At 39.0% G+C, this 16,276-nt stretch overlaps 1 protein-coding gene across 3 annotated transcripts in view; it reads right to left on the reverse strand.

Moving 5' to 3' along the window:
• Window positions 1–16,276, reverse strand: part of LOC148400706 (CUB and sushi domain-containing protein 1-like) — a 276,392-nt gene that overhangs the window by 61,340 nt on the left and 198,776 nt on the right. For all 3 annotated transcript variants that reach the window (XM_088370818.1, XM_088370816.1, XM_088370817.1), the window contains 9 exons: window positions 14,395–14,511; window positions 13,874–14,089; window positions 13,504–13,692; window positions 10,816–10,985; window positions 9,180–9,336; window positions 7,357–7,548; window positions 4,662–4,788; window positions 4,256–4,467; window positions 2,156–2,347 (listed from right to left, as the gene is read on the reverse strand). In XM_088370818.1, the coding sequence (XP_088226944.1) occupies window positions 2,156–2,347; window positions 4,256–4,467; window positions 4,662–4,788; window positions 7,357–7,548; window positions 9,180–9,336; window positions 10,816–10,985; window positions 13,504–13,692; window positions 13,874–14,089; window positions 14,395–14,511 (1,572 nt within the window). The remainder of the gene's footprint in view (window positions 1–2,155; window positions 2,348–4,255; window positions 4,468–4,661; window positions 4,789–7,356; window positions 7,549–9,179; window positions 9,337–10,815; window positions 10,986–13,503; window positions 13,693–13,873; window positions 14,090–14,394; window positions 14,512–16,276) is intronic.

A 16,276-nucleotide genomic window follows, 5' to 3' on the forward strand; every position in this document is an offset into this window, starting at 1 on the left:
AAAATCCGTGTTTCCATGGCTGAGTTGTGGGTTTGCAGACCAACCGGCCACAATCAATTTTGATGCCTTTGAAGAGTTGATGAATTTGGGAAAGCAGAAAGAAGGAACGAAATTATGAACTCGGAAGTTGCAGTACTAGTTGGGGGAAATTTATAAGGCATTAACGGGGATGACAAATTGAAAGGTAGTTGAATCCTGTGGAGGGATGGAAGCATCTAGAAGAAATGGCTGTGGATTTTCGAACAGGCTGTTCAATAGAATTCTAGAGGGTGAGAAGATGGCTGGGGAAGGGAGGAAATGTGTACGGGTGCCAATATTTAAGAATGGGGTGATGTGCAGAGTTGGGGGATCTATAGAGGAATAAAGTTGATGAGCCGCACGATGAAACGATGGGAAAGAGAACTAGAGAATGGACTCAGGGAAAAAAACTTTGTAGTGAGCCTAGGATAAGTATCACAAATGCATTGTTTGACTTGAGGGTGTTGATGGAAAAGTAGTGTGAAGGTCAGAAGGAGCAGCAATATGTCTTTGTATTCTGAGAGAAAGCCTATGAAAGGCTACCCAGGAAGGATTTGTGGTACTGCATGAGGAAGTCAGGATCGGTAAGAAATGTATTAGGGTAGCATAATAGTGGTGACGTGTGCTATAGGTGTGACAGAGGAGTCCAAGGTGGAAGTAGGATTGCATCAGGCATCAACTCTAAGCCCCTTCAGTAATGGACAGGCTGACAGTCAAGCTTAAACTGGAATCCCTACGGACCATGATGTTTGTAGATGACATTGTGATCTGCAGTGAAAGGAGGGAGCAGGTGGAGGAACATTTTCAAAGGCATTTGCTAGAAAAGATGAGAAATCAAGATTACCCCAACACTGAATATACATATGTTCATGATTGGGAGGTAAGTGGGGCTCCAGGGAGAAGCGTTATCGAGGATGGAGAACTTGAAATAGTTAGGGTCAACAGTTCAGAGCAATGGTGAGTGTGGCGAGAAGGTGAAGAAATGGATACAAGCAGGTTGGAGCGGGTGTAATAAAGTGTCATGTTATGTGATAGAAGCAACTCTGGAAGGATGAAGGGGAGCATTTATTAGACAAAGTTGAGGCCAGCCATGATGCTTTACGGCTTTGTGTACTAAACAGCCAACATGAAGCAGAGATACGGTGGTGAGGATGAAGATGTTTAGTTCCTCTTTAGGAGTGATTAGGTTGGATTATATTAGAAATGAGCTGAACATTGACATTATTTCCCTTTACTGTTACTAACAGGATACTGTGTCCTGACATTCTTCCACCACACTTGCAAAACTTTGCCCGGAGTGACATATAAGCTGGGTGGCACATTGTGATAACTTCTGAAACGTACAGCAATCATCAGTATTGTTTCGATGAGAAGCAGCAATACAAAACAGCTTATGCGGCTGCTGGAGGAGTTTTCAAAGAGGCATCATTTGTGCTGAAGTATTCATCCGACTTACAAGCACTCTGTCATCCAATAATTACTCAAGCTACAAGCCAACTCGGGATTCCGTCTGACTCAGACAATTCCGGAACAGTCACGATGATGTGTCTTCAAGGTGACATGAAAGCTAACAGTCAGTTTGTGTCAGGAGGTGAAGGAAAGGGTGGTAAAGAATATTCTAATCCAGAGATTTACTGAGGGTGGCATAATCACCCGTCCTATTAATTAGAAGCAAACATATGATGCAGCAAGTGTAAACTTATGTAGGTGTCTTGCGAGACTTGACAGTGGTGTAAAAGTCAAATATTTGTGTTTGACATTCTTTTTAATAAGGGAAACAATTTATTTAAAATTGCGATCAAAGTGCCAGGACACATGGCCGGTGAAAAATGATTCAACGTGCAGCAGAGGCAGCACATAAACTACCTAATTGTGTGAGAAAATGAAAAATTTATCTTCCCACAGCCTCTCAGCTTCAACAGCCCGTATTTCAGTAAACAAACATCACCTTGGACACTTGAGCATAAAACTGGATGAGATCTATAAAAGAGAGCATCTGTAACAAATCTGCAGGGTTGTGTGGTGGAGCTGCTGATGAGTTATTTCTAGTGAGTGTCGCCCCTCCTGACTGGAATCCGCACATATATATATATATATATATATATATATATATATATATATATATATGCACACTTACCAACACATGTTGGAGGATCCGGCTGCCAGTAGAATCTGTTATCCATGCGGACACATGTGATGGTGTCAGGTCCTTGGAGTTGATAGCCAGGGTCACACTGGAACGTCATACTGTCACCGGGCTCCTTACTGTCTCCGTATCGAGAGCCATTTACCGGGATGCCAGGGTCATTACAGGTTGTCGCTGTTGTGGCTTGACAAAGTGAGACAAAGCAAACACAACAATATTATGTATGTCTGAGAACAAAAAACACAATTTAGAGACACACAATAGTCCATTACGAGCTGAGTCCAAAAAGGCCGAACTGTCAACAACAGAAAGGCCGCATATTGTGTATAGACTATCATCTGCCATGTCAGTGTTTTGTGGCAATATAAACCCTGTTTAGAATTCGCTGCGAGCTGCAGAGCCATTCCAAACTGCGACAAGTGATTATGCACTTTTTTGGTGGTGGATATGGGAAGGGGGATCATCTAAATTTCTACAAATTAACATTCTAGCAGTGTTGTCAAAAATCCAACATGTTGGCGCTCTGAATCACAGTGCCATGTTTTATTTTGCTTTAAAACCTATTTTTCTCTACTTTTGAGGTTCTGCAAAGGAAGCAGTACTTTTGACAGTTGAAGAGATCCATCAATGTGGGGAAATAATAATAATCTGCTGCAGATAATGCAGGCATCTAATGCATACTTTCAGTGTTCCTTAACTTAAAATACACCACACCACAAAAAAACGGACGGAATATTAGTATTTTGAAATAAAGTATATAATAAACACTTTACATGAACAACAAAATTGCGGCCTTTGTCAGTTATTTTCTTAAAACGTGTTCAGATTGAGACAACTATTTTTTAAGTAAATGCACAGAGGGAATACATTGACATGAACCATGAATTTAAAAATAATTGTTTGTAGATAATATAATAAAATCTCATCTTAATAGTATCGTTGTAAAATACAATGTACTCATTGATAACTATAGAATTCCATCAAGATAGCCCTTCTGACATTAACGGGGAAGACTTAATTATGCAATTATTATTCAGTATGTTATTAAATATCACCTTTACCTAATGGTAAATGAACATAGGGGAATAAAATGAATTAACATACTAATGGAACAAATAACCATTCTTTGATGAGCATGTTGGTGTCAATATTTACTTTCAAAATGAGGAGGATTTAAAAACCAAATGTGCCTGAGAGAAGGATAGACGCACGTGGTGCTGCATATAAATATTAATCGGAAATAACAGTTACTTGAAATATATTTTAATGTACAGATTTTTGTCGACATTGCTGCTGCCCACTCATCATCAGCCCTTATACACGCGCAGAAAAAAACTTGACGATCCAAAGATCCAATCAATTCAAAGATCAAAATAGTTATATTACAAGGAGAAATGATCATAATGTTTATACCATTTGAGAAATATTAAATTCATAATCCCCAGACATGGACCAGGATATCAGAGCAAACCCGAAAATGATTTTATGGTTCGGTGAAAACGTATCTGTGCACGGCCACAATTTTGTCTGGGTGCTATTTAATGTATTATACAGATCGGTCTGATAATATTGTATCGAACCAGACCACCTGAACACTAGTTTACTACACTTTACTTCAATTCCAGAGACTGCACTGCTGGGAGCACTGCAGCTTATCGACTGAGCTTTGCAGCAGCATCCCGGCACCGTCAGTGCCAAAGCAGCCATTCAATTCTTCACATATCCTAGCTAGGCATGTCATTGCTATCACACATTTGAAAAAAAGCTATGATTTGAACATTTTGACAGCCTGTCACCACAACATCCCCCGTGGGTTGGCACATGCTAACATGGTGGACGATGAGAATATGAAGCGATCAAGAAATGAAAAATATTGCTGCAGCCATTTCAGCACGTTTTACTTAAGCTGTCTTTATTTTGTCCCTCACGAAGAAATAAAGCATGCAGAAAAATCCCTCAACCAGCTCGACAAACAATCTCATTCTAAATGTTTTGAGTCGAGAGTTCACCTGAGGACAGGTGGAGACATAGCGAGGCCTAAATTTATGACGCAATTATTTAACATTAATAGAAAAAGACAAGCAAACTTACTGGAAAACTGAATGGAGAATCCTTGCTTGCTGATAAAGTAGTCGGAATCAAATTGAAGTGTGAGTATGTTGAAGGTTGAATGGATATCTTCAGGCAAGGCTGGACCGGACCATTCTTTTAAAAGGATGCCTCCATCCGATGATCCAGACGGCCCATCCCAAACTCTCAGGATGTCATGGCCAATCTCAGTGTCAAAGACGATGAAATGGAGGCTGACGGAGAAATAAAGGAATCATTTTAAGACAAATAAAAACATAATGGAATGTTTTGCTTAATTTCTGTTCATTTAGGATCTGTTGCAGCAGCTATTCTAAAAGAGAAAAATATCCATGGAAGTTACTACATAATGTATTCAATAATCACAGTGGTTTACTTATTCTTACATTTATGATTCGTAAGACTTTACCTGATAGTCTTGCCAGTATCCGCTTCTATAGTCCAGGTACAGTGGAGATTGTTGTCGTACGGGGCAGGGTATCCTGGAGACAGAATTCGTCCAGACACTGCTCCAGTTATGTGACCTCCACACTCCGCTGCAAGGACACAAGACAGTGACATTGTCAAACACTGTTTTCATCATTTACTGTACGATGTATCGCTCATATCTTCTTTGGCTCTCAGTTTGTTGTATGAAAAAAAAAAACATCAGGAAAAAAACCCCACAAACCTTTATTTGGTGACAAAATTAGCAGATGCAATCTCATTCGAATACCTCAAGATGTTTGAAATGTTGTGAACAAATATTGTCCCGTTCAATGACAATAAACCTTTCAAAGCTTTCATACTTTTAACGTTGCTTTTAATTATTGCGTCTATCCGATTACTAGTTGCAAAAATGGTAGTGGTCTGATTTTTAAAGCCATATTCAGCTGCTTAACTCAATAAGATGGTTCTTCTCTAATTGTCATTAAATTAGCAAGAGGTATGAAGGTTGAAATAAATAAATGCTATGGACATGCTTGACTTTAACCTTGAAATGCCAAAGCTTCTGCTTTACATGTTCAAGGTTGGTGAATGACTTGCTTGGAATATGTGCTTGCTAAGTATCCATGAATAAATTAATGCTCAAACGCCAAGCGACAACCGGAATTTGTTTGTGTGTTTTTCCTGCTACTGAGTTGTCCAAGGTAATAGAAAGAAAAGGACCGAATGTTATTAGAAGAGCCACTGCAGCAGATCTCCTGTGATAAGAAAAAAGCTTAATGTCTCTAAATTTTAAGTCAGATTCAAGAGTTAACCTATTTCCTAAAGGAGAATGGTGAAGACAACTTCTCTTTGACTCAGTTTGGGAAAGATGGGTCTGGGCAAAACTGCCTCATCTACATGATAGTAAAAGCAAACATTTTATTGAGCCAGACAGACAGGGAGTGAGGCAACCGTAAAGGCAAAGTGATAAATGGCCCAAAAGGGTAACAAAGGAGGCAGATGCAAAGGTATTTAGCCCAGGGGCTTGCCAGCAAATATTCTCCTGGCTGCAGGCTTACCTGAAATAAGACGACAACAAAGGAGCTGCAAATTAATGTTGGACTGTGAAGAAACACAGGGACATTGCACACCGGCAAAAACACACGTATTAGGTCCACAAGTGTACATTTTTCTATTCCTTGTCGTTGCCATTGGCAACCAAATTGTGTCCTGCCCCTGAGAGCTCAAATGTGGAAGCTGGTTTGAGACTGACAATGTTTGGCTCGGCATTTGGGAGTTCGAAACTAAAATGTTCAGAGAGCCCACACGGTCCCTACAATGTAAGAATTCTTACAGGCTCTCGTTTGTTGAATATGCACAGTCACAATTTAAAGTCAAGTAAAACGGAATATTTTACAAGCTGACTTTATCAAGTTGGACTAAAGGGGATGCTGTATTTCTCAGTGGGCTTCTAGATACCAATCAAATTATGTTTGACCTGGGGGATGAAGTGATCTGCTCAGAAATAACACTTCCAGCAGACAACAAAATGTTCTAGTTTAGAGAATTTGAGGCTGTGAGTTCTACTGCCAATGGCATAAGCAACACTGAAGTTTTTAACTTTTACACATCTTGGACAATGTAAGATGTGAATTAAACATATGATATGTAGTATCTGAATGATCGGAGATCAATTCTGTGTCACTTTTGGATCCACCGGTTAAGATCACATGACTAGTAATGAGGGGGCCCTGGGAGCACGGTGCGTAGGAGGCATGTTGAAAATAGATTTTTGCAGTCTCAAGGGGTAAAGGAAAAAAAAAAGAAGCGCTTTGTGTCTCAGCTTCGTCAAAGCTGGTGGGCGCACTGGAGTCCGACTCGGTTACTTCCGCATTGCGTTCCAATGCTTGCACTGCTTCAGGCCTAAACATCTGGCAAGAAATGATGGACAACATGCGTGAAGTGTGTCCCTGCTTCCTTCCAACAACTGGGACTCGGCAAGGCAAGCTTGGTGAGGCGGGCGTTCCAAGTTTTGAATGCCAAGCGCTCTTGCGGTAAAGGTAGTGTCTAAGTGTTAGGCATCACTCCAGCAGTCAGGGAGGTTTGTGTCGGAGCTAGAACATGTAGGATTTACATGGGTATACCTCAGGATGAAAAAAAGTGGCAGTCCATACATGAGAATGGATAGTGGGCACATGCGGTCAAAGGACAGAATAATATCAGACGCGTGCCACTGACTTGGGTCAGTGCCTGATATTTGGTCTTGGCCACACTGGGCAGCATTCTACATAAAAGCAGCAGCCCTGCGGCCACTTGACAGCAGAACAAATACCAATTCACTGTGACAGTGCTTGGATGCTTTGGTACCCTTTAGTAGTAAAAGTCTCTTTTGGTTCATGGTTGCCTTGGGCTTGAAAGGACAGAAGTTTGCTTTCTAGGCGCAACACTACAGCTACTCCAAATGATGATTGTTTAGAGTTACTCATTGACTCACATGGGAAAGATGGCGACAATGATCTGGTGTTGGGAAAGTTCATTTTTTGTGCAAACTGGTTCAATGTTCAGTTCACATTTAGAGCTAAAGTAGTTATAATTATTAAAAATACTATAATTAAAAAATTTGAACTAAGTACACAATTGCAAAAATTAGCTAGATCATAGATTTTCAATACTGATTTCTTTGATGGCATACAAACCTATACAGGACGGAAGTGATTTGTCCCAGACGCGTCTGTCCCCACTTAGACAGGTCAGTGTACTGCTTCCATGGAGACTGTAGCCAGGGTTGCAGGAGTAAAGGACAAATGTGTTGGCAAAATGTCCATCATCCTGGATCTTGAACCCATAGCTAGGGACACCAGGTTCTTCACACCGTACCAGGTCAAAACCTAGAATACAACAATATTAAGAGAATTGGTTAAACGACAAAGTGTAGTTTTTTCAAGAACGACGACAACATGTACTTTGAGAGGAATTGCTCATCTGTATTCAGTCTATTTGTCACACTCACTTTGACCAACTGCTTTCCTCCAATTGATGATTAGACTTTTTATGGGGGGGGGGGGGGGTCATCCAGCAGTATCAAAACGCAGTATCTCTCAAACTCTTTGAAAACATGGCTGTGTTTTAAGAATTAACATATTTTTTGCTAGCTTGTGACTGCTACTCCTGCACTTTGGGTTCAACTATCAGCAGAAATTGCTTGGAAATCTGACAGTGAGACTCTTCGCCTGTCAGAAGTGGAAGAAATTGCTATTTTGCTGAGTGTGAAATACTATTCTCAAGGGATTTGTAGTACATGCCATGATTTCTTTCCCCCCTAACAGTCAGAGGAATTAACTTGACCAAGCAAGTTCAGCTAGTAACTAATCCCCTACTTCCTAATGTTTGGGAGAGTACAAATTAGTTTCAAATAAATTATTGTCATAAAATGTGAGCTTTGTTATGAAATGTGAGTTGATCTTCATCAAATTCACAACAAATAGACAAACGTATGTTTGATTTTAAATAGTGGTTGATCCTCCTTTAGCAACAATTACATTTTAACCAAATATTTCCCGTAGTCGTATAGCAGCCCTCCACAAGGGTCAAGAGGAGCTTTGGATTTCACAACTGTTCCAGTTCAGCAATATTCTTCCGATGTCTAGTTTGAATTGCTCTCCTGAGGTGATACCACCACAGCTGCTCAACTTGTGGGAGTCAGGATCATGACTCAGCAACTTTAGAAGGTGTTTGTTTTTTATTCAGTTTAAGCCATTCTACTTTAGTCTGCTGGATCATTGTATAGTTGCATTACATTTTCTTCTGTTGAGCATTTGGCAGATAGTTCTGCAAAGTATCTTGACAAAATTATGTTTCCTTTACTAATAGCAATGAATCCAGCCCTGAGGCAACCCTGCGGTGCCAAACAATGACACCCCTCTACCATACTTAAAAATTGGAATGACGTGTTGATGGTGGTGTGTGTTTTTTTTTTTTTTCCTCCCCTCACATTGTTAATGACTTCCTTCCAAACAACACAAAGTTAGTTCATCTGTCCTCATAGGACTTTGCCGGTAGCACTGTGAAACATCCAAGCACTTTTTTAAGGTCAAATTTTAGCTTTTTTTTTTTTTTTGACAGTAGCAGTTTTCACCATGGTGCTTTGTAAGGACTTCCATTGTTGTTTAATATTTTACTTATTGTAGATGTGTGGAAAGAGAATTTGGAATGCGCCAGAGAAGTCTGTGTCAGAGAAGACAATTCTTTAGATGACATTAAGCATCCTGCACTGTGCTCCTCCAGTCAGTTTACTGTTAAATTTTCTCCATTTATACACGAACTGTCTCAACATGGACGAACGAACACCAAGGCTTTTAGAGAATCTTTTATTGTTCATGCACGTTATTAATTCTTAATTGTAGGTATTCTGAGAGCTCTTTTGTGCCAAGGATAGTTCACGCCAGGAAATGTTTCTTGAAAAGACAAAAGTCAGATCTTGGGGGCTGTTTATAAAGCACATTAAAGTGACCAAACTCACTTGTGTATGTGAGATGAAAGCCCTGAGTTGTTCCAGAGGCATTGCTGTTGAACTCCAGACACAAGTGATTGGAGGTACTATTGATAATATGGCCCATCATGACCTTCCGGGTGAAGTTGCCAAGAAGACGAGATGAACTGTTCTCACCATCATACACCTGCCAATCATAAAACATGATGATTAGGGGGACAAAGTGTATAACGTTTTTCTTTTAAATAAATATCAATATACTGATGACTGGAATAGGTGTGGCTTCATCAGACGACCTACTTCTGAATGTAAACTATAGTTTGAGAAAATAATATAAATATATACGTGTATATATATATATGTATATACATATATATAAAAATTAAGGTAACTAATAAATTAGAGGAGTGATTGATTTAATTAAACAGCTTGCAAACAGAATCATATTTCTACTCAAACCTCATTTAGCATCAAAGGCACATGACGACTCAAATAGCTGACTTCAATTGAATTCCTGTAAATCTAAGATGTATAAAAAAATAATATTAGCATCGGTGGCTTTTTGGCTTTCATCCGAGCTATTTGAATCATGTTTATGACTGTTTGCCATCCTGGTGTCACCTCCCTATAACAGGATTTCTTCTTTTTGTAATTCTTATCCCACTGGGAACATTTCCAATTTAATTTACAGTCACGTTAAGCCTCTTTAAAAGTCAGGCAGAACCCTGTTAATACAATCTAACCACAGATGGGCTCAGTCTATGCTTGGGGCCTAATAGTGATAATACACGAACCACACATTGGCGTAACCATGGCCTTAGGCCTAATACTGCTAGGAAAAGTTGTAAATTGAAGCAGTTTTAGAGGGTGTTAGTCAGAGAATGTCATGGCTATTAAAATAACTCATATGGCTGCTCTTCACATGTGATAGAAGAAAGAAATGTTCACCTTGAGATAATTTGGCCTTTTCTGACAAGAAACAGTGAGACGAGTAGTAATTGTAAAAATTAGTAGGCTTGAATAAAAAATATACTAGTTCTAGACCATTTCCTGATTGACCAGTTTTTATGGTATATAAATGGACAACTAAATGGCTCCATGTGGCAGTGGGAGTATTCTCGCTGGGACACGTGCATAAAGAAGCTCACCCTCCAGCTCTGCAGTAACTGAAGCTAATGTGATGAGCTGAGGGTCAACAAAGAAATAATCAATCCTTCAGCGCCGTTGTTTCCCATCCATTCATTCATTCAGCTTTTGTTGCTATTGGGGTAGGAGGACAATCAGTGATAATAGAAACATGGCTAATACACCCCTGCAGGGGTATTTGTGCTTTTTGTACAAGCATGTTAACATATAAAACAAGAGTGCAAACCTCACGGATTACGCCGAGCTACGAATTGGCAAGAGTCCATCAAATTGTATATTTTTGAGTCAGTCCTATACTTCATTATTGTGATTACAGTTTGCTAAAAATGACGTGCTAAAAAAACATTGGCAACATTGGTGGATTGTCTCATGAATAATTTGCAAAATAAAAAATGTGATGTTGCAAGGATCCCTTTGTTTTTGATGAATACAACATAAAATTTGAATACATGAAATATGTCTATCATAATATTGTTGTCCAAATTAGGTTTTTGTGTGTTTGTGTGTGTTGCACAAATACCCTGAGATAGTCTCCATCTTGCAGAGAGAAACTCTCAGCTTTCAGCCTAATTCCTTTTCCCCTGTCAGTGGTGATGCGATAGATGCATTCGTGATTGTTGTCATAGTTGGAAGGGAAGTTCGGTGAGACAAGAACACCTTCTGGTCCCAGAGAGGTGGCTCCACACTCAGCTATAGCAACAAAAGAAAGGGAGGGAGGGGCAGACACACCATGGATGACAATCAGTGCAATTTCAGCGTATTATCTCTGAGCATTCACATATCTCGTTTGGCTTTCTGTGTGTCGTGTGAAAGACCATGACAAGGGGAGCGAGGGAAACACAGCTTAATAACATCAACACATGGTAACAGTGATGACAATCAACCAACTGCAACAACATAATAAATCATAATATATTTTAAAATGTGTGATATTAAAGCAAAGCAAAATTAAAAGTCTAGATGAAACAAAAGCATGTGCATGTGTTGCACAGTCCAATACAACATAGCCTCCAATATTATACCTGTACTGTTATGTTGTTATTCTAGTATTATTTAATTGACATTGTCAGAGAGTATAGAATAATATGTCTATTTTTTTGGGGGGTTATTTTATTCAGCTCGAACATAATCCTACACAGGGGCAATAACAAACATTCTATTTAGAGTCATTACATCTCCCACAGACATGAACTCTATTTTCTTTGTGAAGGCAGATTGGAGCTTATCCTACACGTGTGTACCTAATGTGCCTGAGAATTGTAGAGAAAATTGCTTTATATAACAGGTCCATTTATTTTGCATAAAGTGCAAGTACGCTTTTATTAGACGAGAACGCTGTTGTTTAGCATTTGAACAGAAAGGATGGCACCTGTGAACATCAGGACGTAAAATTTAGATAGAGGTTAATAATATCTAAGTAACTGACACCTGAGAAAGTCTTAAATTATGAATTCATCATTACTACCATCAATTGCTAAGTAAAAAAAGCACACCGAGTGGGGAATGACAGACGAAAGGATTGATGTGGAAAAACAAGGTAAACAAGAAGCTGTTTAAAAATATGCATGGATAAATTAGAATAGGGAAAGCGGGAGTGACTTGGCTTTCATAATGCGCTAATGATCTCCCCATGGAGTGTCTGTTGTGAACATTGAGGGACATTTACAAAGTGGTTGAACCCAGTCAAGTCCCCTGGCTCCCCTCACTAAAATATTAAAACGGTGAGGCCAATTCCTTTATATTTGCTGTAAAGTGAAAACATTTGGGTTTGACATCAAATGTCTCATCTCATATTTACAAGACCAAAACTAAATATATATACAAATACGGCTTGTATCCCCTGTCGCTTAAAACTGTTATTTCATTTCTTGCTTGCATAATGCCATTAAAATGGTGACCCACTGACATGACCAAACCTTTCCAAAGTGGCATTTTTTTTGTAGTGTATTTTTCAAGCTTTTGACCACAGGATGCTTTTAGGAGGGTTGGGTGGGTTGGGTTTTGAGCACAGTAATTCCTTTTTTTCATGAATCAGTTTAGTAAAAGTAAATATTTTTCAGTCCAGTCTCAGAGTTTTTGCGGGTCATCTCTGGACTTGCTCTTATAGCAAAGATTGCACGGCATCACGTAGGATCCTTTCCTTTCAACAACCTTGGGCTGCAGAGACCAAGTCGAGCACACAGCCAGAGACAACTACCATTTATCGTTGACATTTCTGATGCATTTTTTTGTTCTTGCTTTGACAGTCTTAACAGAAAAAAAACCCTTGAAGCTCAACTTTTTAGATACCTTTGCTGGTTGGGTTTGATTCAGCTGATGCTACTTTTCTGAGCCTACTAATTCAACATTTGTAACTTAATATAGGAAGTGGGGTTATTCTTGTTTGCAATTCCAAATAGTTGAATAGTACGTATATGCTCTGGGCAACATTTGTGGAATGGCATTAATTAATGGAATTCATTTTACAAGTTCTTTCAGCATCATTTGTTAGACCGCTAATGTTAAATGCCCTAATGAAACATTAAAATGAACAAAAATAACTATTTATTGTTTGTATAATTGATGTTATAGCACAGAAATGAATTGTCAGTCACATTCCAATACCTTTTACTCAAAAAAAAAAAAAAAAGAATTGTCGAATTAATCTTTGGATGTCAAATTTACACAGATTATCTTTACAGCAACATTAAATATTTCTATTAGCAGCCATCTACGAAAATGTCCCTAAAAAGAAAGCTGCACTCATAACCACAGTTAGACCAGACTTTATGCAAGAATTGTGCCGGACACGAAAATAGCGCCCTGTGACTATGCTTTAAAGATCAGGACGTTTACAACTAGCACAATAACTACCTTCAACATCCAACCACAAAACCGATAAATAAATAAATAAATAAATAAATAAATAAATAAATGAATGAATGAATGAATGAATGAATGAATGAATGAATGAATAAATAAACAAATAAACAAATAAACAAACAAACAAATAAATGAATGCTATGTAACGTATGCAAGTCACACACAGGGACGAAATTAGCTTTGAAAGCTACCAATTTATCACACTTCTCTCAAAGTGACATTTAAAAATATGCTACTTAAAATTTGTTGGCTAACAGATGCAACTGAAACAGAATATTTTTTAGAAAAGCTGCGTAATGATGGTCTTGACTTGCCAAAATTTGGCTTGGATATTCTTATGTCTCACCTATACATCTGGGCAGTGTATTGCTCCATACTCGCCTGCCTCCACCGAGACAGGTAATCTTGCTGTCTCCCTCGAGTCGGTAACCGTGGAAACAAGAAAAGGCAAGTGAGTCGCCAACTTGAAATCGGAATCCTGTACGCCTGCTGAAAGCTGGAACTCCAGGGTCCTCACAAGGCTCCAAGTCATATTCTACAAATTTGAAAGACATCAGGCAAATGATTACAAAAACACTTAGTCCTAAAAGTCAAATGTACATGACTGGGGAAAAGTCTTTCCCAGCCTGCTCTCTGCATCATATTTAGGATTAACAAGACCAGAGATTATGCATACAAATTCACACAATCAAGAATCTGAAAAGTTGTTGTCTTACCTGAGAATGTGATATTAAAGCCCTCATAACTCATGGAGAAATCCGATATGAATCGAAGCTGAGCGCTAAAATTTCCAAAGAGCCCCGCTTTGACACTAGGGGGGAGCACGGAGCCAGTCAGTCGAGCTACCGGAACCAGAAAATTGTCGTTCTCTGTGATGGACAGGTAGTCATGGTTCTCCTCCAAATGGAAAGTATGGAAGACAAGGTGGACTCCTAGGAAAACAATGTTTGAATGGAGTGATTGACCCAGTTGAATGGATGATTGGATGACAAATGGACAGACCAAGACACAAAGTCAATTTTAGTGGACAGGTACACACCAGAGGCATATACACACATTGTGGAGAAGCTAAATCGAGAAGAATACATTCACCTAATCAGAACGCAACTTTATGCAAACTGCATAAGAGAGTCCATAACAATGCAATATGTGAAACAGACTCTAGTCTTACAACAGGGTTAAATTTAGTCCGAAAGAAGTAGGAGACATTACCATTGTGTACTATTTGATGTCTTACCTTTACCATGAGACACCTCTATGGTCCAGGTGCAGTTCAACGAATTAGGGTAGAAGTCCGGAAATCCCGGCGAAAGAATCGTGCCCATTTTCCCAAACACGTAGCCTCCGCACAGAGCTATGGAGGAACAGAAAAGATGTTTAAGGGTTGACGAGTGTATTTTTTTCCAGATGGACTCCCTGTCTCTCATTTCCCATTAAAATTTAATGATGATCCAATATACAAACACATTGGAGATGATATCAAACTCAATCAAACTGCATTATCACTCAGTTTGCCAAGTTGTTTACTGTGTGTATGTTGGAAAATATGAGAAAATCACATCGATCTCTTCAATGAATTGCAGATGATGTGTGTGGTAAATCATTATTTTATTTTACTGATTTTAATAAAGTAGAACACCTCAAAGCCATGATCTCGTCTATGTGTAAAGAGCTGTGCGTTAAGTGATTCCCCTCATCTTCCTTTTATTTATCTACTGCTTTGCCACTATCTCCTCCCTTGTCATATTTCAATATAGTCTATCAGCTGAGTTGCAATGATGAGTCAGATCTATTTTCCGCTCTTTTCTGACAAGCCCTTATCACCCGCCGTCATGTTCGTCACTCTCCTGTCAGGATTCACCTCAAACTAGGACATCCTCTGACTAAACGACCCTTGTTGAAAGAAACATTTGTGCGCAGACGTTATCTGTTGAGTGTGAAAGTGCATACTTATTTACGAATGATATCAGAGAAAGAGGAAGGCGACGGATTGTTGATGTATATGTGAGGAGAAATGAGTGGCAAGGCAAGGTGAATAATAAAATTATGCTTGTTTTTTTCCTGAAACAATGGAAGGAAATAGCATTGCATCTGTATTTTCTTATTCAAAGATAATATTCAGATAACACACTTTGATGGTTTTTCCTTTGCGCATACATTTTATTAGGCTGTATGTCACGTACTAGACTCAATCTCTGCCACTTGTGCGCAGTCAAATACGATAACCAAAATATTAGAAACAGTACACCTCAACATAAAGCAACAACTCCAGCCAAATCAAGTAGTGTTGATGTACATGAGCTTTTTAAAATTATTTTATTGTATTTTAGCATGCGGGATTTATTCCGTGGGTAACCTTTGTGCAGTTACACTGCATTTATTATAGAATAACTTCTGGCTTGGCTACATTAGCAACGTTTTACAAGTAGCTTGCCCAATGCTGGCTTTTGCATTGGATCGCATTAAATTATGCATGTGTACCTAATAAAGTGTCTGGTATCAAGAAATTGGATTATTTTGTAATTTGCATGCACTGCTTGCAATATAGCTAAGGGAGACAGATTTCATTTCCTTCTTTCCAATCTATTTCTCAGTAGGCTTTGCAATTTATTCACCAATGCTTGGCTGCCTACTTGTGACATTCTGTTGTATCATAGCACCTTAGCCAAATGAAGAGGCACTCAGAAAAAAACATCTATAAAATGCAATAATAATATACTGAGGTGTCTCTATTACAGTTAATGGAGCATGGTGTTGGTTCAAGCAGGGCGCAATGCTGACAAACTTGCAATCTCAGCTGATCCAGTGCCAGCCCACTTCAGCTGATCATTCAATTATTTCATTCTAAGCACTCATTTGGCCCAGCTGATTCCCTTACACGCACACACACACAAACACACACACACAAACACACACGCACGCACGCACACAAGACATTCTCATTTATCACGTGTAAAGACCCTTAATATTGAAGTTCACAGAAAATTGAACTACACAGACCAGTGTACTGTTTGGCTCCTATCACCAACTAGAAAACAAGCAATGAGTTGTCTGAACCCTCAAAAAAAGAGTAGGAAAAAAAAAAAACAACCACAGAGGAAAGAAGACAGAAGGCGCAG

This window comes from Syngnathus floridae, chromosome 3 (genome assembly GCF_059516105.1).
Source record: "Syngnathus floridae isolate MCC-2025c chromosome 3, RoL_Sflo_1.0, whole genome shotgun sequence".
Lineage (NCBI taxonomy): Eukaryota > Metazoa > Chordata > Actinopteri > Syngnathiformes > Syngnathidae > Syngnathus > Syngnathus floridae.